General features: G+C 31.0%; 1 protein-coding gene across 9 annotated transcripts; it reads left to right on the top strand.

Annotated features, from left to right (window-relative positions):
• Nucleotides 1–54: 54 nt before the first annotated feature.
• On the top strand, nucleotides 55–24,800 carry LOC122526123 (guanine nucleotide-binding protein G(q) subunit alpha). 9 transcript variants are annotated; one of them, XR_006305956.1, is made up of 10 exons: nucleotides 55–182; nucleotides 13,485–13,669; nucleotides 14,139–14,293; nucleotides 15,702–15,830; nucleotides 18,191–18,320; nucleotides 18,456–18,609; nucleotides 20,820–20,927; nucleotides 21,109–21,139; nucleotides 21,278–21,939; nucleotides 22,100–22,274. XR_006305956.1 is itself a non-coding variant. In XM_043649310.1 (9 exons), the coding sequence occupies exons 1-9, from the start codon at nucleotides 65–67 to the stop codon at nucleotides 21,358–21,360; spliced, it is 1,191 nt and encodes a 396-aa protein (XP_043505245.1). In that variant the 5' UTR covers nucleotides 55–64; the 3' UTR covers nucleotides 21,361–21,753. The 9 variants fall into 9 exon arrangements, 3 of the variants coding, with proteins under 3 accessions (XP_043505245.1, XP_043505243.1, XP_043505244.1); XR_006305957.1 differs by lacking the exon at nucleotides 15,702–15,830 and adding an exon at nucleotides 16,914–17,042; XR_006305959.1 differs by lacking the exons at nucleotides 20,820–20,927; nucleotides 21,109–21,139 and adding an exon at nucleotides 19,027–19,134.
• Nucleotides 24,801–26,827: the final 2,027 nt, after the last annotated feature.

Consider the following 26,827-nt stretch of genomic DNA (forward strand, 5'->3'; position numbering starts at 1 on the left):
TTCCATAATCCTCCCTCAGGCCCCTCTCTTCCTCCTCTCACGGAGGATATCGCTGTCCTGAGCCATGGCGTGCTGCCTGTCGGAAGAGGCGAAAGAGCAAAAGCGTATCAACCAGGAAATCGAGAGGCAACTGAGAAGGGACAAACGAGATGCCAGGAGAGAACTCAAGCTTTTACTACTCGGTGAGTATCTTTTTTATTTTATTTTATTTTATTTCTTTTTTTTTTCAAATGCATCTCTTTTTTTATCTCTCTCTTTTTTTTTATATACTCTCGTGGAATTCGGAAAATCTCGATGTTCTCTACTTCTTACACCTTATCGCGCGTGCGACGAGAACCGCTGGAAAGGCGTCGTCGCTTCGACGACTTCGACCGAACCTACCGTTCTCCCCCTTTCTTCTCCTCCTACTCCTCTTCACAACTCTCCTACTGTCTCTCTCCTTCTGTCTATCTTTTTCTCTCCGTCTTTGACTCTTCCGTCGTTCTACTGTACAGAGTGCTTTTTTAAGTCGTTTTTTCGGAGCCGTGTCCGCGTAACGACGCTCGCGCCACAGCTCGACGGATTCTTGGAACATCTATCTATCTTTATCTCTCTCTTTTTGACTCCTACCTTCTTTTTCTCCTCTTCCTTCTTTCTTTCTTTCTCTCTCTCTTTTTCGTTACGCGACACACGAGCAACCGCGTCCGCGACTTTCGAAAGATCGTTCGTTTCATTCATACGTCCCGTAAAGTGCGACGATCGACGAAGTAGCCCCTTCTCCTCCTCTTTTTCCTCCTACTTCTCCTTCTCCCCTCTCTGTTTCTCCCCCTCCTTGTCTCTCTCCATCGGTCGTTCGGTCTCCTTCGTCCTGCCCCCACCTCACTCGACGTACGTTTCGCCTCGTACGCGAGATCCAATCGAACGCGATTGTAGTCGAGCCGGCCCGGCCGGCGTAAACCGAACGATTCCGACTTCGATCGTTTAAACTTAATGATCTTTATTTACGTATTCATTCATTTATTTATTTATTTAATTATTGTCTGTTTTACTTTATCAAAAATATAGTCTATAGATAATAATATACGTTTTATTTCATTATTCTTTATTTAATATTATTTGGAATACGATTAGGGATTTTACATAATTAATTACATGTATGTTGTGTATGTGTTAGATTAAAGTATCTAATTAAGAGCAGATAACAAATATTATATTTAATTATCTCTTTGTTGATATTGTTAGGATTATTATTAAGGATTTTGGGACGTATGTTTCGTTTGAATTTTGATGTCGGTTCAAATTCGATCAGTTTGTTCGTTTATGTTTTTTGAATAACTGAAAATTTTTAAAAATATCCTTAACTTCTTCTCCGGATGATTCATCATCATTCTCGTTAGGTGTTTACTAAAAGATATACATTTCAAGCCTTTACTTTATACCTATGAATATTGAATTAAAAGGTTGACATTTTTCAAAATAGTATAATTCTGATTGGTTCGCATCGATAAGATTGTAAATCCTAACCAATCACAGTTCGTCAGTATCTCCCTTCGACTTTTATTATGATTTTATTACTTTTCAAATTATTTACAAAACAATATGTAGGCTTAAAATTTACAAATAACTTAATTTGCAGTACAGATCCGTTAATTGGATCTTTAAAATTTATAAACTTTTCCTATAAGGCTTTAATTTAATTGGTTTTATTCTAATTGGTCTATTCCAATGAAAATCTAATTACTGACCAATCAGAGTCTTACTTATTTACTTCTCCGTCACGATTTAGTCATTTTTAAAATCATTTAGAAATACATAAGAAAAGACTTGGAATTTTTAACTCATACTCGATATTTCTAATTATTGCATGAATCGATTCTGATGAGACACGCGGTATATTCGTGTTTAAAGGTAACGCGTAGTATATATATAATATCGCGTAGTAATCACGTGATGGCGCTGTTAAAAAAATCGGTAATGTGATACTTTTCTTCCGTTCTCTTTCTTTCATTCTCTTTTTTTTCTCTCTCTCACTTATACACAAACACTTTTAATCAAACAGAAAATATTTCTTTTACGTAAAAATCCCTTTTTTTGACCATTCAAAGTAGTAGCCTCGTTACGCGCGCATTGTTTCTCTTTTTCTCTCTCTCTCTCTCTTCTTTTCTATTTCTCCCTTTTTTCCCTTTTTCTCTGTCTCTCTCTTTTTTCTTTTTGTTCTGTTTCGTTTTTCTGGATAGGTAGCGTAAATAACGGGGTGTAGGAAGTGGGGGCAAAGGGGAGGGAAGTGGTGTACTTTCGCGCGCCTTTGTGGGCCTTGTGATTCACTCAAGAACACCGTACTCAGCAGGCGCGCGTGTATATTTACCTGGTACGCTCTCCGTGCGTGACACGAAACTCGATATGAATTCTCTTTATATATACATGTATATACTTACCTATATGCGTGCGTAATATAATGTAATAGAATGTATATAAATGTACAAAATGATACATATTTAATAATATGTATGATTTTAATTGTTAGTTCTTTTTCTTTTGTAACAAAGATTTTTGTCAAAGTTCGAATCTTTCGAAATTCCCGCCAGAGAATTATCGACCAATTTCACTTGAGTCAAATATAAATCGTTTATTATTCTTTTCGGTGATTGGTTCTAACCGAAAATTTTCAATACACATTCATATGCATTTGCATATGAAAGATTTTAAAACTCTTGTTATTGGTTTGATTTATGGTCCTTTTTCGTGCTTTCTTTTTTTTTTTTTTTTTCGTTTCTTTCATTGGTTGTAAGCGACGAAAAATATGTTGGAAGTATTAACTCGGACTCTGTTCTTCCGGCCATGAAAACGTGAGCAGCGTTACGACGAACGTGGAATAATTTTCTCGGTCACATTCTATCTGTCTTTCTCTCGTATCTTCGGCGCATTGATTTAATTCACCGACCTTCGTCGTACATGCATATATATATACATACATATATACATACATGCATACATATGTTTGGAAATGCGATTATTAAGAGAGATAATCACACGCATTTACATAATGTAATAATGAAAATTATTTTTGATTAGTTATCTACAAATAATTAAAAAAAAATGTATATGTATGACCGATCCTGTCGAATATCTCACTTATCGTATTTCTCATTATCGATCCAGATATAAATTAAATGCACTCGTGCCGAATATTCCATGTATCTCACGTAAATAATATATAGTATATTCGTTGTGTCCACTATCGTACATATATACTTATTATATACATGTATACGTAAGTACATACATAGCTTATTGTTAGATGTTAGATTCAATCAACGTGCTTTTATTACATTATGTACATATATATATTAAACGTATATACTCTGCATATGCACATGTAATGTATACGGAACATGAACATATATATATATATGAATGTACATTTTTCCATCTTTCGAGTTTATTCTATTTTTTGTTCTTGTAGGAAATAAATTAGAGATTAGCAATAGAATTCACAAATTAGTTGGGAACTTCTAAGTACGAAGGAATCGAATCCTAGTGGTGTCGGATACATAATCAGAGAACAAGATAAATATAAGTAAATTATTATTATTATATATGCCGTATTTTGTTGACAATTTATTTTTATATTTAATATGGAGGTCCAGGATAAAATATTTTTGAAGATCCTTACAAGTTCATTGATCTTAAAGTTTTACTCTTCGTTGAAATTTAGAAAGAGGAAAAGAAGAAGAAGGTGGAAGGGAGGACTGGCGCTTTGACTTATGTCACATTTGCATGAGAACGATACCTGCTGTTTATATTAACATGCATAATTTTTAAGCCAGTCATTATCGATACTCGTACTCTTGTGAAGTTAGTTAAAAATAGTAAATACACAAATCATTTAAGTTAATTTTCTTTTTCTTTCTTTCACTTTTCCTTTTATTTTCTTATTTTAATATATGCAACTATTCCACGAAATAAATTATACAACGAATCATTCGTCATTTTTAAATCTCTCGAGTTTATTTTTATTTTTCTCGTCTAGAAAATTAATTAGAGGTTAGGAATAGAATTTACAGAATAATCGGCAATTTCCAAGTACGTTGGGAATCCTGATAGATATCGGCTATTTTTCTTTTTCTCGTAAATTAACGTAAAATAAGGAAGCACATACTCCAAAAACAAAATAAATGAAAGATATTATTATTATAATATTAATTATTATTATTATTTTATAATTCATAGGTCAAAAGTTATCATCTAAGAACTTTGGATTAATCTCATATAGAAATTTACTATTAAAAAAAGGTTCATATATCTTTTTCACGTTTTGTCGATTACATAACGGCTTATAGGACTCTGTAAAAAGGGGAAATAAAAAGATAAAAAGACAATAATTCTTCAAAAGAGCAATATGCGCCTTTAAATAGCCGTCGTGTGTTTCACGTTTGTGTACACCGAACTCCAATAAGTCGTGTGGTGCCAGTGTTACGGGCATTTATTTTTGATCGGCGGTCGTTCAGTTGAATTCGAACAATGTAACAATATTGGCATCAAAGCTCACACGATATTACGTATGTATGTATGAATGTATTCATGTAACATGTTGCATACTGCATGAAACAATATGACGTCTGTTAGAGATCTTCATTTAATTTCACATTTTATTTTCTCTTTTTATTTGTAGTTACGATCCGTAAAAAGATTCGAAATTTTTTCAAGAGATCATAAATTTGTAATCGATCGGAATTAATTAGTATAACGAAACGTTGATTTTTATGAAACAACGTTATCATTGATTAAATTTGTCTCACAGGTTATGAGAGTGTTCTCTTTGACACGAGCGAAAGATTTCGACCAATCATTTGTTTCCATTTATTTATACAAAATGGCGGATTATTTTTTTTACGTAAAATTTGTTCTTTTAACATATAATGTAAGTGGCGATTAAAATGGAAGACGTTTTAGAGTTTTTTTGGTTTTGTTTTTTTCTTTTAAAGTGGTTAATGGATGTAAATCTATTAAATTATACCGACAAGATTTATGTAAGTTTTGCCATATTTCTTTCTTTCTTTCTCTTTCTGTTTTTCTCTTTTTCTTTGTTTCCTTGTGTTTCCATTTCGTTCGTACTACGAAACGCATCGAAAATATGGAATTTATAATAAGTCATTTTCCTAAAATAATTTACTTCCCTTCGTCGAACTTATTTCTTATTCTGCCAGTTTGTTGTCCCGTACGAAACGAAAAGAGATAAAAAGAAAAAATTATAAGCGATAAAATGTTACGATCTTTTACTTGCGAATTTTATATATATGCATATGTATGTGTATGCACACATAATGTATACATATTCGTGTTCTTGATAACATTATCATATTCTCATTAATTCAGTCGTGTCCTTCCTCGAACAGATTTTCCAGCAAAGAAACTAATCAAAGTCGTTCGTTTTAAAGAGATTCTTTCTTTCTTCTTTTTTTTTTTTTTTTTTTTTTAAATTTATTTTTGTATGTATATAATATCAAAATATAGTAAGATTGTTAAATGAGATGAAATGAGAAATATGACTGTATCATTGTTGTGGTAACATTAACTTCTAATATAAAAAATAATATAAAATAGTTGTGTTACTTTCTTTCGTAAATAATAAAAAATATAATTAATTAGATAAACCAAATGAAGTAAAATTAGATCGTATTTTTGTTCGCGTTTGTAGTAAACATAACTTTGAAAAATTAAGTAAACAAATTTTTAATTAACGAAAAAGAAAAATAATAAATGAAAGAGAGGAAAATTATGAAATTTGGAAACTTTACGATCGAATAGGTGGTCAATAAAATATCGTTCACATGAGAAACATTAATTCCTCGAGAAAACGGAATAAACATTTGGACGTGGTCCGTTAAGAGGAAACGCGATCGTAAAAAGAGATAACGTTGAAAATATAGTACGTTTAAAGGTACGTTAAAGCACGCATTATGCATATCACACCATTGAAAATCGATATTGAGTTTTACACATCGAACGGCTCTTTTTCGAGCACGTGCAATCCCGGACACGCCCAAGTATGTAAACTACTGTATTCTCTCGTGTAGGAAAGACTGACGATTACGAACTTTGAAAAAAAAAAACAACAAAATAGGAAACATTTTTAAAAAAAAGCCCGAAAAAAATTGCGAACCAATCAGGAGTGAGCATATAAATTGAATCAAATACACGTTGATCCTATTCCTTCTTTATTGTTTTATTTTTATAGATTGATATTGTAATTGAAAAAATTTAATTCTTTTCTAAAATACAAATTTATGCAAATATCTATGACTTATGGTTAACGATAACACATATATACCATTTATTTGCATTAAGTTATCTCAAAGATAATAACTTCCTACAAGAAATCTCTCTTTCTCTCTCATACACGTACATATATATATATAGACACATACATATGCATATACCTTATCACCAAATTTACAAACGATACGTATCATTTCGTAAATAAAAGCAGACACAATATAGGTCCATGGATGAGTAATACTTGAGTCATAGAAAGAGATAGAGATAAAGGAAAGAGAAAGAGATTGAGAGGGGGGGGGATGTGGTCTGCAATTACATTGATCCAAAGTCTCATTCTCTCACTAACTCTTAACTTATTATTAGCATTATCAAGAGAGCTAACCAAAACCAAAAGGAAAACGAGGTAGATTATTTTATAATATTATTCAGATCAAAACAAATTGATATTATCAAATTTCTCTCCTTCTTTTTTCTTTTTTTCTTTTTCCCCATGTCCCTCTGCCAGATCTTTTTTATTTTTCGGTTAACAAACATGAACATATCTCGAGGAAAGAAGCGACTTTTCCGTGAACAAGTCTCTCCTAAGAAAGGAGCTTCGACTCGACCTTGAAGCACCCTCTTACGCGTTAAACGCGATAATAGGATTCTGCTGAAGGGGTGGTAGTGGGGGATGATGATAATGGTGGTAGTAGTAGTATTAGTATTAGTATTTGTAGTTAGTAATAGTAATAGTGTGTGTGAGTTCGACGTTAAATGAAAATAGGCATCGATGGCTAGTATATTCCTCACCCCCCCTCTCTCTCTTGCTGTCTTAAGCAGGAGTGTGAGAAAAGGATAAAGATAGATAGATAGATAAATAGATAAAGAGAGATAGAATATAGGAGAGAGGGTGGGTGGAAATATCGAGGTGCGGTAGTGCTAGCCTCAGCCTGGGGGAAGCAAAAGCTTCTCTCTCTTTCTCTCTCTCACACATACACACACGCGCGCACACATATACATGCTCACCCTTCTCACCCCCGTACCGAGTCGTCGTCTATCGACCCACCACCACCCTCGGTGGCGAACCTTCCCTGAAGCTTCCACGTAGCTCTCTCTCTTTCTCTCTTTCTCTCATTCTATCTATCGTTTTTACTCATTCTGTTTCTCTCTTTTTCTCTTTTCCTCTACAAACCAGGAAAGCCTTCCTTTCGTTCGTTCGTTCGTTCGTTCGTTCGTCGATCTTCGTACAAACGGTCGCTTTTTACTCACCCTTATTTCACTTTGAGGTTAGAAGCTAATTTTTCTGTCGAAATTTTTCCTTTCAATAAAAAATGAATAGATACATGTCGCTTTTATAGATCGATTTGCTATCGTTTTAAATAATTTTGTCATTTTTTTCTTTGACTAATTTTTATTATTATTATTATTATTATTATTATTATTATAGCTTACTTTTTTTTATATACATTTTAAATGAATTTGTTTTTGTTTTTTGAAAGGGTTAAGAGTTTCTCGATCAGTAAAGAAGATTTCTCCTTCTTAGTCGGTTTTTAATACTTTTCTTTAAGAGTTTCTTGTTAATGAACTCGATATATATAGAAAGAGCGAGAGAAAAAGAGAGAGGAGAAGAGACAGAGACCGAACGTGCCCCGCCCACGTCGTTATAATATTCCTCGTTGTTTCCTTACTTCTTCATTCATTCATTAAATCAAAATTATTTTACGTTTTTTTCCTACTTCTTCTCGTCTAGTTTTTGCATAAATTTTGCAATAATATCGATAAATAAAAAGTATGTACTCGCATATTTTGTCGTTCGTGGTAACACACATGGCAATGAATTTATTTTTTTTTTCTGTAATTTTATTAAAAATCCCTAAAAGTTCCAAGGTAATATAAAATATGAATTACTTTGCTTTTTTTCCCCAGACTTTTTAAATTCATTTACATTAAGATTTAGTAACTACAAGTTTGAGTTGTTTAAAAAAAAAAAGTCATTAATTATAAAAAATCATCCAGGAAGTTTTTGCTCGTTCCATGCACAAATACGTTGCTCGCATGTAAAAATGATTTGTTATTAATAGAAAACGTATCTTCCGAGAGGACGATTATGAGAATTATTAGAGTATTAAAATGGCTGCTTCCCCGTAATAGAAGCCATTTTAAAAATGGCGTCAAAAAATGTCTATAGTTATATTTTTATACGTACGATAAACGATTAATGAAACACGTCTCTCTTTCTCGTCACCAAGATAGAAGACTCTTTAAACTTTTCAAAGAACGTAGTAGCGTTTGTTACGTATGTAAGCTTAAGGTGATATATAAAATGGAGTATATTAAAAATACCATATAAGAGAGGTGTTTAGAGTTAACCTACGTCATAGGAATAACTGTGTGGGTAGCAATGGTAGCCATATTTAGAAGGAGAGAAGAAGGCAAGGAAGAAGAAAAAAAATTCGAATTAACCTTAAAAGAGAAAGACGAAGGAAGAAAGATTAGATGGAAAAATAATTTTATTCCTCATATTAATGATAATGTCACGCGATTTAAAGATAAATCTGTAACGATGATATTGAAAAACAAACAAAAAATATGACGGCAAAGTAAAATAATGGCGTATAAATTATAGGAAAAAGTTACGGAAAACAAGGGATAGAAAATAATAGTACAGGCTAAAGGTTTCTGGATGATTTTTAAATATCAATTACTCTTACACGAGACTAATTTATAGGTTAATTTTTTGTTCTTTTTCGAATCGTCTGAACTACTATGAAGTCTCTAGGAATTTGTTGGTATACCAAGGAACTTTCAAGACCCATTGAGTGGTTTTTTTTAAATAGGCGGTAAATAAAAAAAATACGGATGAAAAGGAAAATAGGAAGAGCGCGTAGAGCGCGGGAATTTCAAACGTAATTTTCCGCGCCATTTACTAACTCATGGCCCATTTATATCTTCGAGATTCCGATAGCTCTCTTTTCGCGTTTATTAGAAGAGCCTAGAAGGTCGAGAAGCAGGCATTTCCTCTCGAATAATCTTTCTCGGTGGCGGCCACCGCCAAGCAAGCAAGCAAGCAACCTGGTGACTCATCTCAGTCTTTTTCTCTCTCATTGCACTGTCTTCTTCCTCTCACTCTCTCTCTCTTTCTCTCTCTTTTTCCTTTCCTTTTTCTTGCCATGATGTGTCCTATATTTTTAAACCAATCTACTCTGTATGTCTCTCTTTATCTCTCTTTTCGATTATTTCAATTATTTAGGTATTTTAACACACTTATTATAACCTACAAATCATTTTCAATAAATTGAAAAATCTTCAGTGGTTCTCAATCTCTTCTTCTTTTTGTTTTTTTTTAGTGATTTCAATCATTTATATACAAGTTGAAACAAATGTTATTAGATGATTTTAGAAATTAATTACTGTTGCTACAGGCTTGTAATTTTACAATCCGAAAAAAGTAATCTCAAAAGAAACATTTAATTCATCTAGTAACTTTAGGGTCCTATCTACAAGCTCTTAGATCTTAACCTGCATTTAAGCACTGTGATTATAACTTGTAAATTATTTCAAAATACGAAGAAATATTCACTTGTTCCCAATTTCTGCTTCTTTTTATTTGATCCAATAATTTCGATAATTTTCATTTTTCTAATTTCTTCTTATTATTATTTTTCCTTTCTCCAGTTTCCTCAGATCTCTTGGCATGCGCATAATCAATTTTTTTCCCGTCTATCCTTTTCTCTGCATTTGCATAAATCATCACACTCGCGATGACACACACGACTTCTACCGAAGCTTTTTCAACCGACCATCGGAATTTTTATTTTCATATAGAAGTTGATTCATGGAAGTGTTTCCTCCTAGAGGTTTTTTTTCCGAAATTTCTTCTCGATCCTATCGACTTTTCCTTCCTATAATAATCCCCACTTCTTTCTACTCTTTTTATTACATTTTATCCTGATTTCAGAATAGGATTGCATTAAATTTTACAACGATCAATTTTTTTCCTTTTAAACTGAATTTTATTAGGAAAACGATTTAACATAAAAATTAGTTATATATGTACATTTTTATTTTATATAAAATTATTTAAATAAATAATATTGTATGGATTTGTGTTTCTATTTTTGTTCACGTGTTAGCTCTTGACTTCTTAAAAAATGCGTTCGTCGTAAGGAGGAACAGGGTCGAGGGTGACTGTTGTACAAATGCAAAAACAGTACACGTGTATGTGCGTACGTAAGTAAGTATGTACATACATATACATGTTTACATGGTATGCGTACGTAAAGACAGACGCTGGCCGCTCGCCCGTTTTCATTCATGATTTCGCGAAAGTGAGAGAGTGAAAGAGAGAGAGAGAAAGAGAGAGGATGCCGACAGTGGCGACGTGACGACGCCGACTGACGACGCCGTGACTCTGACGCCTATCTATATGTGCCCTTCAAGACGCTTTCCATCCCTGTTTGAATATATTTTTTACTTAATTCATTCATTTTTATTTCAATATTTATTTATAACTTATCATTTTGTGATTAATAGATTATATTTTGAAAACATTATCCGACGATACAATATCGTTAGAAGAAAAATTAACATGGCTGAAATTTTGAATATATTTAATTTCTTTTATTTTTTGAATAAATATTCAAACATATACAAGATACATAATCCTATATTATATATATATATATATAAATGATATTATTTAGATAATGTTGTTTATTACTTATGTGCGAAAATGGATAACATATTCGAACAATTTATTAGTAATATTTGTTATAGTTGCTGAATTGACTTGCGAAAAATCACGTGACGTGAAATTTGAAACGATTGGTCGGGCATCGCTACTTATCAAAATGGCGTCGATTTAATACGAATTTGAAATCTTAACGAATTCACGATCTGTTATCACGTAATATTATCATCTAGAGCATGGATCAAAGCTATATAAGAGAAAGATGAAGTTTCGTTTTATACGCTTAAAAGTCATAAGAGGAATGAGAATACACGTGATGCGAGATATTAAATCCGGTTTTAGCGTGCACGCGACGCTCGTTAAGGAAACATATTATTTTCTTCTACGAATGTAGTTGTTGCATTTAGAAATTATAATAGAAAAGTACGCTGACATCCTAGTTTATTTTTTTTCGCGGAAAAAAATAAATAAATATATTTAAAATATTTTGCTTTTTTTTTATTTGGTTTTCTTGTTATTATTGTTGTTGAAAGAAAAAGAAAAAAAAGATTTAAAATGCAAAGATTTATTTCTATGAAATTCTAATTCCAAACGTGTTCTCTCCATTCGTGTTGTAGCAGCGTCAGATATAACTTAATATGCATATACATATATGATTCACTTACTCGAGTAGTATGCTTGATCAGAGCAACGATAATTATACGACTAGCTTTTAATTTGATGTCGTTCTCTTTGAGTAGAAGCGCCATCGTATCTACACGGTGTGCTGCGAATATTTTCTACGATTAGTTTTTAAAATTAAATTCATTCAACTGTACGTATATGTAACATACACACACACACACATACAAATTAATATTATTTTGTATCTATTCCGCTCTACAGGCTGGCCTAAAAGTTCCAAATTAATTTTTAATTTAACTTTGTTGCAGATAGTAAAAAAGTTTCTAGGATTGTAATCATAAAATTTGAAAAAGAAAGTTAGTCTAAAAATTATTTTAGAAACGTAAAAACGTAATCGATGTTGAAAATAACTTGTGAACTTCTTGTTATAATTCACTTTGTTCACCGGATTGACGATCACGTGTTTACCAAGAACACTTTTCGTCCCACGCAAATAGAGCTTGTTCTTGGAGTAAAATTTTACACTATTTCTATAAATACGAGTGATTAACAAAAGTCAAACTTACCAGTTCCTTATCTTCATTCAGCCGAAGTTGAAAGGACGCGTGCCAACAAATTTTCAAAGAAATCTAATCCTGATCTTGTACGAAGTGGTGGGTGGGTTAATGCCAAAAGTTCTCATGTGATTTTAAAAGTTAATTATTCTTTTAGTAAGAAACTTTACAGGCTTATAGTTAGTTTTATAGTTTTATAATTTGCAAAGAAATAATTAACGTAAAAAATTAAAAAAATTGATATTTCAAATCACTCTAGGGATTTTTTCCCACCCTGTATTGGAAATTAGTACTATAATTTTTGAATTCCAACGTGTTTTCTTTTTCTTTATTATTATTATTATTATTTTGTTTTTATTTTAATAATTTATGTAGTTAGAGTCAAAAATAAATGACACCAAATTCGTTGGCAAGTGTCCAATGTTTTTTTTCTTTTTCTTTTTCTTTTCTTTCTTTATTTCTTTTTTTCTTTTTCTTCACGCGTCGACAAGGCTACTGGCATCGCGTCGCCATTGTGTTTAACTTCAAAGAAAGAAACTCTTACAAAAAGGGAGTCATTTTCCTCGAGTATATCCACCCCTTTCTTAATGCGATGACTACCGTAGTTGGGGTCACCACCTCAACCCCAACCTTCACCACCACCATCAATGGTTACTGCTATTCAATTTTATATTTGACTCTATTTCAAGCGCTTAGAATATTCGGTTTACTCACATTTCCGTCGCGTCGGTAAAACAGAACAATATATTAATTTTTTCTGCTTTATTACTGTATTATTTTTATTTAAAAAGGGTGCAAAATTATTTAAAATCGATTAGGAAAAGAAGATATGCTTTTTCAATCGATAATTCATGTACCCAAGATTTTGTATAGAATGTTAATAATATTTGAATAAGATTTCTCAAGATTTTTTATGGACATTTATTTAGTTTTATTGATACATATGAATATATGTTTAATATATATGCATATATATAAATGGCATAACGAAATGATCGTCGATAATAATCCATTTTTTTAGTCCAATAAAAAAAAACAAACAGTATATGTATGTGTTTGTGAGTATATGTTCTGGTCCATTAGCGGCGTTTTATAGTTCGTATGAATAGAAGTCATAAATTCATCTATTAATTAAGATCAATCGGTTGCAAGTGTACTTGCTTGATAAGATAGAAGAAAAAATAAATTAAATTATTTATTTCACACGCACAAACAAGGCCGTATTCATGAGTATACCAACTGTACGATGACACGGGATCCCCCGCGCTATTTTTTCTATTTCGCACAGGGCCCCGCAAAATGTCGAAACAAGCCTGCGCACAATTTTTAATTTTGTTATATATCCGTAGTAAAGTAATATTTTGCGTGTGTAAATATAGGTACTGGTGAATCGGGCAAATCCACGTTCATCAAACAGATGAGAATTATTCACGGTTCCGGTTATTCGGACGAAGATAAGAGAGGATTTATCAAGCTTGTCTACCAAAACATATTCATGGCGATGCAGTCGATGATCCGGGCGATGGAACTACTCAAGATCGAATACGGAGAATCATCGAATATAGTTAGTATATCTGACAATAGATTAACCAAATCTTAACGTTTATCTTATTCCATAATCAAATTTATAGTTTTTTTTTATATTTACAGTTTATCATTAATTTCTTGGCACACTAGGTGAGCCAAATCCCTAGATAAGTGTTTTAAATCAATTACCCTACTTCAAAAATGTTTAGGATAATTCTTTTACATTGTGGAAACTTCCTAGACTTCAATTTTACTGTCTAAACAAATGTGTAGTTTAAAAATTAATCTCGAAAGAAAGGGGATAAATGATTTTTTTAATTATTAACCAACTTTTGATTCAATCCTCTATAATCGATATCCAAAGATCGACTAACTTAATCTTAAAAAATATCACATTTCTTAATATAAATTGATATTAATTGCAGATATTATAAGTGAAAATGTAAATGTCACGTGTATATTATATTTTCGTCTATTTTCATTTAACTTTATTTTCTTTTATCCAGGAAAAAGCGGAACTCGTGAGAGCAGTCGACTTTGAAACGGTCACAACATTCGAAAGTCCATACGTCGAAGCGATCAAGGACTTGTGGAATGACAGCGGAATTCAAGAGTGTTATGATCGCAGACGAGAGTATCAACTAACAGACTCTGCTAAGTAGTGGGTATCTTTGTTTTCTTTTTATATATATATATTTATATATGAAAAAAGAAAACAATAGCAACAAAAAATCATCGTCCTCGACTATTCTTCAACTTTTCTTTCCTATTCTATCTCCCTTTTCTTTCACTTTCTTTCTCTCTCTTCTTACTCTTAATTCTTTCTTTTTAATCTTTTTCTCTTTCTTCCTCTACCCCTTTCCTTTCTCTCTCTTTTTCTTTTACTCTTTCTCTTTCTCTTTCTATTTCTCTTTCTCTCTTTCTCTCTTACTCTCACGTTGGTGTATTCGAATCAAATTTGAATCTTAGACGGAAATCGTAAATATTAATGAAAAAAAAAAAGAAAGACTAAAAAAGATGCGACTTTGCAATTTAATTAAAATAGAAAAAAAGAGGGAGAAGAAAATAAGGAAGAGAAGGAAAGAGAAAAATGGTGATTATTTTTATAAAATAATAAGATGAAAAAAAACTATGAAGAAAAATGACGCCTCACTCGGTCGGTAACTATTACCACCCGAACACACATTACTTCGATCGGAATAATTCATTACATTTAAACGATCTTGTAGATCGTTTTTATATATCCTTTTTTTATTGTTATAATCTAAAATTTAATAATAATAATAATAATAATAATAACAACAACAATATTAATTATTATTATTTCCAAATGATAATAATTACCGACTAATCCTTTTCTATCGTATACGCGACAGCATAACACGTACACATTTATACTCTTACGTGCTTGTCGTGGACACGCACGCCATTAACTTGTGGCGGCAGAAATGAGAATTAATCCTGATCATTATCCTTTTTCTCTCTCTCTCTTACTCTTTCTCTGTCTTTCTCTCTTCCCCTCGTGCGATTTGAGCGGACGTTTTGCAGGTTAATTATCAGAAGTGTTTCTCTTTTTCGTCGACAAAACAAGAAAGAAAGAAAAGAAAAATAAAGAAATTGTTTCCTTGTTAATTTTCTTCTTTATTTTTCTCATAGGCATTACCAAGGTATATATCTCGTTATAAAAATGTATATTATACACACATACATACATAAAAAAGGTCCCTAAAATTTATGCAATTTCTCTCTCTCTCTCTCTCTCTTTCTTCCTCTTCTTCACATACACATAGACACACTATCTCTATCTCTGTCTATCTGTTTCAATCGATCGTCCCGTCGCACAGCACAATAATAATCTCATCTATGAATCTATCTATGTATCTATCTACCTATCTTTTTTAAAATCTTATTTTTCATTTTTCTTCTTCGACTCTAGTTTTATTTTTTAATTTCTTTTTGTTTTTTTTTCGTTTCTTTTTTTTTCGGTTACATTTATTTGTTTTCTTTCATTCCTATTGGACGACCGCTCCTCTCCACACGCATTAGGTATTGAGAACACGATGTTTCAGTTACCTAATGGAGATAGATCGAGTTGCGGCGCCATCATATCTCCCTACCGAACAAGACATTCTTCGTGTGAGAGTACCTACTACCGGTATAATTGAGTATCCTTTTGACTTGGAAGAGATCCGATTTAGGTATGTCTCTCGTTGTGCGACGAAAGGATGAAGCTGCCTGTGTGCCTGCCAACTACTACTTGCTGTCTTTTATTCTCTATTTCTCTCGCTCACACAATCCCCCCATTTCTCTATCTATCTATCTATCTATCTATCTTTCTGTGTTTGCATCTCTCTATTTGTCTGTCTCTCTTTCTCTTTTTATCTTATTTCTATTCCTTTCTCTTTCTATTTCCCCCACTATTTCTCTCTCTCTCTCTGTTTCTCTCTTTCTTTCTCTCTTTCCCTTTCCCTTCTTTTCCTTTTGCATCTTTCTATCTGTCTATCTATTTATTTATCTCTCCCTCCCTCTTTTTATCGTATTCCTATTCCTTTCTCTTTCTATCTCTTACTATTTCTCTCTTTCTCTCTTACTCTCTCTCCCTCTCTCTCTCTCTCTCTCTCTTTCTCTCTTACTATTTGCATTGTGTCTGCATCCATTTTTGCAACTTTACTAATCGTGCAACTTCATACACAACACCATGGGACTCGTAATTCGTTGAATAGTTCTGTTTGTCTGTCTGTCTCTTTCCCTCTTTCTTTCTTTCTTTTTTTCTCATGGTTTATTTCTCTCTCCCTTTCCTTCTTCTTTTTCTTTCCCTTCCCCATTATTGGAACCAACAAATTTTCCTTTTATCGTTTCGATCCATTTCTGTAGCAGGGGTCAGTTTTCTTTTCTTTTCTTTTTTTTTTTTTATTATTTGTATCTCTTTTTATTTATTTTTTTCTTTCTTCAGGGATTCTCCAATCAAGTTCGAGATTTATTCTCTTTTTTTGGTCTTCTTCTTACTCTTCTTGCAGGACACATTTGAGAAGGGATTTTAAAAAAAAGAACAAAACTATTATTGGATTGTTGTTATTTGTTGAGATTTATATTTTTTTTCCTCTTTTTTTATTACTCTCTTTTATCAGTTTTATTTTTATTGTTAATATTTATATATACATATATTTATATATATATGTATATATATACCCATATAAGTATGTATGTATTTATATATATATATACATGTATATTTGCATGGCATGCACTGTGTCAGACTGTTGCTTCGTTTGTTTTTACAGTTATCTTAGTGACCTAGAACGTATTGAAAAGCCTGATTTTCTTCCTACCGAGCAAGATATTCTTCGGGCTCGAGCTCCCACTACCGGCATTATAGAATATCCATTTGATCTGGACTCCATCATATTTAGGTACTAACGCAAATATATATTTACTTTTTTTATTTTATTTTATCATATATAATTTTTTTTTTCTTTTTTGTGTTTTATTTTATTTTATTTTTTATTTTTATAAGATCACAGACTATCTTGCAATATTTTTAATCATCGATTTTTTGAACATTTGCTTTTTACATACAAATTTATTTTTTCTTATACACATTTTTTGTCTTTTGGTTTTTTTATTTTTTTATTTACACATATTTTGTTCTCTCTTTTTTTTTTTGGTTATATACACATACACGTTTTATCTTTTTTTTTTTCTTTTTTTTTTTACCGCGTATTCTTACATTCATACATATATTTTTTATTTTTTATTTTTATTTGGAGAATATTTGTAATAATTCATTTTCGTTTTTTCATATTATTTTCCTTTCTTTTCATAAATATTTCACAGCGAATGGAATATAAATCGACAAAATAGGAGTTCCAATAATATTAATAATACAGAAAAAAAAGATAAAAAAACAAACAATATGTATATAGTAAGCGCTATAATATACTCGCTCGTAATATGGCTGTTTTGTGTTGTGTGTTCGGTGTTTTTTCTTTTTTCAAAATATACAGAGATCATCGCTGCTTCGTTATGAATGTTTTTATACGAATCAGCACGATTCACGTAATTACAATTTCTTTTTCTTTTTTTATATGCATTATTCTAATTTCCTTTATATATATATATATATAAAAGAAAGAAAAGAATAGGATCAAAGAATCGTTCTCTCTCTTCTTGCACATTGCATAAGTGTTCTTTTATATGCATGCGTTAATTAAAATAAAAAAAAAAAAAGAAAAACGAATAAATAAATAAGAAAAGAACAAGTTTTCTTTTAACACAAAAAAAAAAACATCACCGGCATGCTTCTCTCTTCTAATCTATACTAATTTCTTCGCACAGTGTTTTTTGTATATTAGTAAAAACGTGTCGATGTTAATATTTTAATTAAGGATCAACGACAATTGTATATATGTACGTGATATGATTTTTGATCTAGAGCCGGTTAATACGAATTTTTTTTTAAATCATTTTTTTTATATAAGTCTATATAAACACAAATGCAATATAGTACATTGTTTCAAATATCGAGGAAAGATTTTAATCCATTTAATATATTTTGCAGGATGGTAGATGTAGGCGGACAGAGATCGGAAAGAAGAAAATGGATTCATTGTTTTGAGAACGTTACTTCCATTATATTTTTAGTAGCTTTAAGTGAATACGATCAAATTTTATTCGAATCGGAAAACGAGGTAAAAAAAGAACACCTAATAAGTAAATTTTTTTTTTTTTTTTTTAAAGAATTTTTATATAGATAAACATAATGTAATTATATTTTGTAATTATAATTAATTTAATTGAACATATATTGATGTTTGTTTTTTTAGAATCGAATGGAAGAAAGTAAGGCGCTTTTCAAAACGATTATAACATATCCCTGGTTTCAACATTCTTCCGTTATTTTGTTCCTAAATAAAAAAGATCTACTCGAGGAGAAAATAATGTATTCTCATCTGGTGGATTATTTTCCTGAATATGATGGTAAGTTAGATTTTATTTATTTATTTAGTTATCTATCAATCTATCTATCTATCTTTCTTTTCATTTCCTACAATTATTAGTTTCATTATTGTTGCAAAAAATACACATCACATCAAAGATACAAGGTTCTTTGATACGTCGATTGTATTAGAAAAACAGTAACCATCTTATATATTATTTATCTCTTATTTATTTATTTTTATTTGGTAAGAAAAATGTTCAACGAGATTAGTCTACGTTTAAAAAGAATTTCTAGGAATGGTAAACGATGTAGAGATGAGTGGACATTTGTCAAAATAAGAAAAGTCAATTCTTTGTATTATATATTCACACGTATATCTATCGAGATACGTATTACTTGGTACATAGAGCACAACAAATCATTTTATTAGACAATCAATAAGTTTTATGGTATAGGCCCAAAGCAACAAGATGTACCGGCCAGGGAATTCATCTTAAAGGTCTATCTCAATTCGAATCCTGATCCTGACCGCATGTGCTACTCTCACTTCACGTGTGCGACAGGTCTGTTTAAGTGCAACTTGTCTCCTGGCCAAACAATTGTTTTGTAGCAAGTTTCTCGTAGAGCAATTTTTTCAATTGACCCAGTAATCGTAAAACGTGCAGTTATTATAAAGCTTTTCCCCTATTTGGTACAAAAGAATCTATATATACATATATAAATATAAGACGCACTATATTATCTACATATCTATCTTCTGCATTAATAATATGTATCAAAATCTTTCACTCTCTCTCTTTCTCTTTCTCTCTCCTCTGTGTCTTGATTTTTTCTTAATGACTAATATCTCTCTTATCCGTGATTTTTGTATTACGTAGAATTAATATAAAGAATCAAATGATTCCAATGATACATATATTATTGAACCGGTGTAAACAAAATTTGTTATTGACTCGAACCATTTGTCCACAATGAACGAAGAATTTTGCATTATTACAATACATACGTAAACACGTACATATATATTTTTATTTTGAGAGACATCTATACATATATATATATATTAATTACTTTTATAATATACAAGGTGCTCTGTAACTAGTGGTACAAACAAGCAGGGGGGTGATTCTATGTGAAAAACAAAGTCGACAATGTAGAATTAAATTTGTTTGTATAAGGCTCTGTTTTTGAGAAAAATAAGCTTGACAATTCGTTGAGGTCGCGTGCATTTGATTTAGTTTTAATTCTTGTATCAGTTCTACTTTTATGTTTATTAAATAAGACTTTTACCAGGGTTGTAAACTCAATCAAGTATACACCTATTTGACAAATTTTCAAACTTATTTTTCTCAAAAAAAAAAAAAAAAAAATAACAAAGGCTTACACAAACCAATTTTATTCTACATTCTTGACTTAGTTTTTCATATAGAATCATTCACTGTTGTCTTGTACCACCAATTATAGGACGTCTTGTATATATATATATATAAGTATTTATCATCTTTATGTAAGATATTTAGCTTATTATTGGTGCTTTCGAAAGGCTTCTTTGACGTATGCTGCAACTAATTAGATAAAGCTGCCCTTGGAACACATATATTGGATTTAAGCAAACTTAATTATTTTATTTAAATTCCTCCTCTCTCTATATATATTCCGTAATACTATCGTATTTAAAATACTCTAGAAAATTCACCAACACATTTATACACCATCGTCATTAAAAACTTCTCTACGCATTTTACAGGATTCTTTTGTCTATTTGGTACACACATATAACATGTTATAGCTCATTTTTTTTAGATAAATATTATTTATACGACTTCACTATTATATTTACAGCAAAAAGGTCTGTGGTAAAGAAAAAAAAAGAAAAAAAAAACATATATATCACCTTATTCGTATAAACACGCAATTCGTAATACAGACATATCGAATAATTTATCACTTTTATATATATCAATTTTTATTTATTTAAACTTTTTCTTCTTTTTTTTCACACGAATTTTATTATTCGCATTCGATCAAACTGAATTTAGGAAACGATCTTGTGAAGTTTGTCTTTCATCGAAAATAGAATTGAAGATTCACAAGTAAAATATTATATTACTAATATTATTAATTCTACATATCTATAATGTACCACTAACGATTGAATCACCTTAATTAATTAACCATAAATCTTTTTGCTTTTCCGACCAATGTAGAAGTAATATATCAGGCTATTTGCTTGCTGTAAATTTCACAGGCCCACAAAGAGATGCCATAGCTGCTAGAGAATTTATTCTAAGGATGTTTGTCGATCTAAATCCAGATAGTGAGAAGATTATTTATTCTCACTTCACATGTGCCACAGGTAGGAAACATTCAAAGTTGTTAAGACTAAATTTCTTTATATATATATACAGGGTGTCCAAAGTTTTTTTGGAACACTGATACAAGTTTGACCAGAAAAACTGAAGACACCCTGCATACCATTGTATATCTCTTATACGTATGCCTCGTAATATTGCTTTTGGGAATGTTATGTGCTGTAGCGTGTATCTTGCCTGCATCCTTCTATCTCAGGTGTGTGTAACTTTAATTATTAAGTTTTAATATTAACAAATGAAATTTTCTTTGCTTTATGGGAAAAACTAACGCAGGAAATAATGTGATCAATTATAATTGCATGCTGCTTGTGATGATTGGGATCTCATTTATCAGATACGGAAAATATCAAGCTTGTGTTCTGTGCCGTAAAGGATACGATTATGCAGACTGCTCTTAAGGAATTTAATCTTGCCTAATTACGACCTTATGGACGAATTTTTTCAATTACGTTTTATTATATATATATATACACACACACACACGCGTACATGATGTGTTATAGGTGATTTTTTGTCTACATATGTTAAAATTGCTTCTACTACTCAAACATGCGTTCACATTTTTTACATTATGTTTATCTTATTATCATGCGAACACATTAATATATTATAGATCCAAATAATAGATTGAACTTATGTATTTGTTTTTAAATGCTATAAGAATGCCAATCTCCATATTCCTTTTTCAATAACGTATACGATTACAACGTTTTTTCCTTTTAATATTAATTATTATTCTTCTGGTTGAGGGTTATTTATTGCATGTATACAAACACAATAATATTTCTCATTATTTGTAACATTTCCAAATACTTTTCTATTATTTGTTTATACTTTCGTTTGAAAATAAATTAACCGACGGATTTGGCAATTTGTGCATGCGAGCAAACGCATTTTCTGAACATACGATATATATTATTATGTGATACTTGGGCTTTTATTATAACGAAGAAATGTTCCGAGTTGCATGTGCTCTAACTACATTTTATTTCTGTGGTAAGTGTTTTTTCATTCTTTTACGCTTAAGAATATATATGTCGATAGGTTTCTTTCGTTTTCTATTGCGAATAAAATACTTTGAAAAAATAGAAAATATCATTATTTAATATTAATACTTTAATATAACGTTGTAATTGTAATTTTTATTTTTTAACAGATACGGAGAACATCAGATTTGTATTTGCAGCGGTGAAGGATACTATCTTGCAATCTAATCTAAAGGAATATAATCTGGTCTAGATGAAAGGATTTGGATATTGGTGTGAAGTCAACTATTACTTTATCATCTTAACCAAAGTATTGCAGTGTAGACATTGTTTAAATGATACAAAGAGGAGGATAAATCATACGGAAGATAGATAGAAAGAAAGAGAGAAGGAATAAACAATAATTATTTTATGGTACCATCGATAAAGCATCCTAGTTCCATCTCGTCAAGGAGAAGTACCAACTTTAGCTAATAAAACTATATAATAACGATGGAACTACCAGCGAGACAAACAAAGACGGACCTAAATCTGAGCGTTATACGTTCTTTCCTAAAACCTTTTCACTGTCAATAACCAACAAACTGATTTAGTTTCGTACTCCATTTGTTGAATTTGTTACCTTTTTATAGCTTAGTTTAGTCGATCATGCTGCGCTTACTGCGTTGTCATCGTCTGATTTTTATATAACGAGATACACAAATGAACGAGGAAGATAGAGAAAACCGTATCGTCTAAAGAGGATCAAAAACGCAGCCATGCCCGCGTTAATTCTGTCCAAGTGTTAATCCTAAAATACTAAGTTAGGATTATTTTCAAGGAAGGAGTAATGAAGAGAGGATGAACGAAGGTAAGGCAAAGGAGGAGGAGACAAAGACAAAGAGAAAAAGGAAATTGAGAAGAAAGGATGAACCGAAAGGAAGATTTTTTTTTTTAAATATCACGATTAGAACACACAAGTGAGAAAGAAAAAAAGAAAGAAAGAAAGAAAGAAGATAAAGAGATAGAACGCGAGATTCCTAGTGCCATTTAACTAGTGCGGTGTGTTTTTATTGCAGAGTCCTTCGTTAGATGCAAAAAGCCAAAGTGTTGTTTTTTTTTCTTTTTAAAAAACGAAAACAAAACAAAACGAAACAAAAAATATCTGTGCTGGAAACGACTAAGAGTTTTTTCTGCATGTGACTCGAATCCACTCACGATTTTGATCGATAAATATTGTTACATATAATATATTAATATAAAAAAAATACAAAAGATAAAAAAGAGATAAATGAAACATAGAGAAATAGGTCGGTGGTGGAAGGAGGGAGAGACTATGGATGGTAGAGAAAAGCAAGCAAGCGAAGAAGGAAGGAAGAAAGAAAGAAAGGAAAAAAGGATGTAAAGAGAAGAAACGGAAGCTGGAAACGAATGGATTAAATGAAAGAAGAAATTAGAAGAAGAAAAAAAAGAACAATAGGTACACGATGAGAGTAACAAAAATGAATGAAGAAAAGTAAAGTAAAGGGAAGTTTAAGAAGAAACGAGTGAACTACTTTCCACCCCCCCTCCCTTTCGTATTAAGGAACACACACACATACACACACAGAGAGAGAGACGGAGGAAAGAAGAATGAAAAGAAAAAGAAGTAAATTGATAAAAGAATCTTTAGGAAAGAATTTTTTGTTTTGATGTGACTAGGTAATTTAAGAGGCGAGAGCTGGCAGTAGAAATGATTCTGCTGTCTCTCATCTCCGCTATATATATACATATAATATATAAATAATATATATATATATATATGTTTATATAAATATATCTATATATACGCTCAAATATATATATATGTATTTATATAAATAAAATAAAATAAAATAAAATAAAATAAAAATGAAATAGGCTGTGCATGTTGGTGGTGCGAGGGCTGCAGCAAAGAAATGAAAAACAAAAATAACGAAAGAAAAGACATTGCGTTTCGACATGGATAACGACCAACATGATTTCAATCGTGTCATTTTATAGTCATCGAAGTATCGGCTCGTTGTCATTAATGTATGCGACCATGCAAAGATGAACTCCATACAAAATATATACACACGTACATAAATCAATAAGTAAATAAATAAATAAATAAATAAATAAATGAAACTAAAGAGGCACACATACACAAACACAACACACGCGTGCACATATGCGTGCACACACATACATGCAATTATATACGCATGAGATGAAAAAGAATCGTGCATTATCCTGTCTATTAAAAATCGGCTCGGCCCTAGCCCTTAATGAAAGCACAGCACAATTGGTCGCGTGGCAAGGGACACGTATCCTTGAAGATTTGTGTCCCTGGCATCGCGCTTTGTATCCATATTATAAAGTGTACGTATGTATTATTAATTGCTCACTGCCTGCGTTTGCTCATAAATGGCAAGCGCGCTGCCCGACACTTTGCTTGTATTCTCTAAAGGCTCTCGATTCGACGGCGGCACTATTTTCTTCTTCTTCTTCTTCTTCTTCTTCTTCTTCTTCTTCTTCTCCTTCCCTTAATCTTCTTTTTTCGTTTCATACCTTTATGACGGCAGCATCAAGTTACCGTCCCTTATTAGAAATTTGAAAGGAAGAGGGAGAAAGAGAGAAAGAGAGAGAAAGAGAGAGAAAGAGAGAGAAAGAGAGAGAGAAAGAGAGAGAGAGAGAAAGAAAGAGAAAGAGGAACGAAACCAAAAATGAGAGAACGAAGGAAAGAAAGCAAGAAAGCAAGTGAGAGTGAAGATGAGAGTTAGAGAAAGAAAGAGATAACAAATAAATTAATAAATTTGTGCAAACGAGTAGTCAATCTAAAAAGTACTTGCATCGATAAAAATCATTAAGGTCTAGATTGAATGGTGAAAATGAAAGAATAAGAGAGAAAGAGCAAAAGAAAGAGAGTGAGAGATTTGTGTATATGTGAGAGAGAAAGAAAGTGCAGTGTTCGGGGATCATTTAGCACGCTGTACACTAAACTCCGACACTGTGCTGATCTGTAAAGTCTGAACAAAAAAGAGGGAGAGAGAGAGAGAGAGAGAAAAGAAAGAAAGAAAGAGAGAGAGAGAGAGAGAGAGAGAGAGAAAGTGAAAGAGAGAAAGAGATACACGTACACAACATCATACACTCGCATACGTACATGGGCAGCATATGTCATATTTACTCTGGTTACAATAAACTGAGTTTATATGAGAGATAAATATATAAATATATTGAATAAAACTATAATATTAAGAGATAACAAAAAATAATATAAAATAATAATAATAATATTAATAAAATAATAATAATAATAACAATAATAATTAAAATAATAATAACTATTATATAATAATAAATAATAATAATAATAATAATAATAATAATAATAATAACAATAATAATAATATTAATAATAATAATAAATAATAATAATATTAATAATAATAATAATAAATAATAATAATAAATAATAATAATAATAAATAATAATAATAATACTGCTTTGTTTTCAGTGAGAGTGCATGATTTAAATTGATTGTGTAAGGGACAAGATGATATATAAATGTGTATTTAGTCGAGAATTGAAAACAACAAAAACCAACATATTGTAGTTTTGAGAAATTTCGATCGAATGCATTGTGAAAGCCGATTAGAAAAAATTGGAATGAGAAAAAGGAGTAGGCTTGATAAACGAAATAAAATGGAGGATGCAAAGAAAGAGAAAGAGAAAGAGCTATGTATAAGGGCGTATATCCGTAATATGTATGCATGTATTAGAAAGAGAGAGAGAAAACTTCTTAAGTATGAATGAATGAAATCTAATATACGTGAGAGACATGTGTGTGTAGCGTATGCGTGTGTACGTTTGCGCGATTTTAAAATTGAAAAATAATACTATTTGATTGGGACTAACTGGGACTAAACTGGGTCTTCTTGTCAACCCAATTTTTGTGAAGTAAAATAAAAAAAAGATAAATAAATAAATAAATAAATAAAAAAAATAAATAACAAGAATGATGAATGAATATGAAAAATGAAAAAGAGACAATGTAAGAGAGAGAATGAGAGAGAGAGAGAGAGAGTGACGCGTAAATTTTTGCGGTTATATGTTCATTTGTAAATCATTTTTTGTCAAACAACTACAACTACAACTACAACAACAACAACAACAACAACAACAACTACAACAAGGAAAAAAAAAGAAAAAAGAAGTATACATTTTTCTGAAAAGCATAAAAAATACGTTTGGGTATTCTTTCTGTGTGTATAAAATGTAAACACCTAACAACCGCTCCGAAGAGGAAAAAATCAATGTTTCTAACTTATTTATAATAAATAATATACATTAATGAAGAAAGATAAAAATAAACGCAGTTTGTGACAGTAGCACCGATGCATGTGTGTGTGACGACAGCATTCATATTTCAAAACTACATTACTACTCTTTTTATATCCTCCTTTTCTTACATACACACATCATACATACATAAATACAAACATACATATGTACTTAATAAGTATATACATTTATTGAGGACGTTAAGGTAGGTTTTTCATTTTAAATTTACCGCCAATTATTGTTATCTCAACGAGTCAAAGATTTTTAATAATTAAATCTTTCCTTAATAATTAAAATTTTTCATTACATTTTATTATTATTTTATTTTAATGGTTATTGTTAAAATTAATATTGTGATTATTTACTTTTTTTTAAATAACAGCAATAGATTTTCATTTTTTAAATTTACCACTAACAAAAGTCTCAACGAGTTTAATTTTTCTTTCTCTACTTATTGATAATTAAAATTTTAAATTATATTAGTTGTGTGTTTATGAGCGCGCGTGTGTGTCATTGTATTACATTTTTTTATTATTATTATTATTATTATATCATTATTATTATATAATTCTTA

The sequence above is a fragment of the Polistes fuscatus genome, unplaced genomic scaffold, assembly GCF_010416935.1.
Source record: "Polistes fuscatus isolate 324 unplaced genomic scaffold, CU_Pfus_HIC Scaffold10, whole genome shotgun sequence".
NCBI lineage: Eukaryota > Metazoa > Arthropoda > Insecta > Hymenoptera > Vespidae > Polistes > Polistes fuscatus.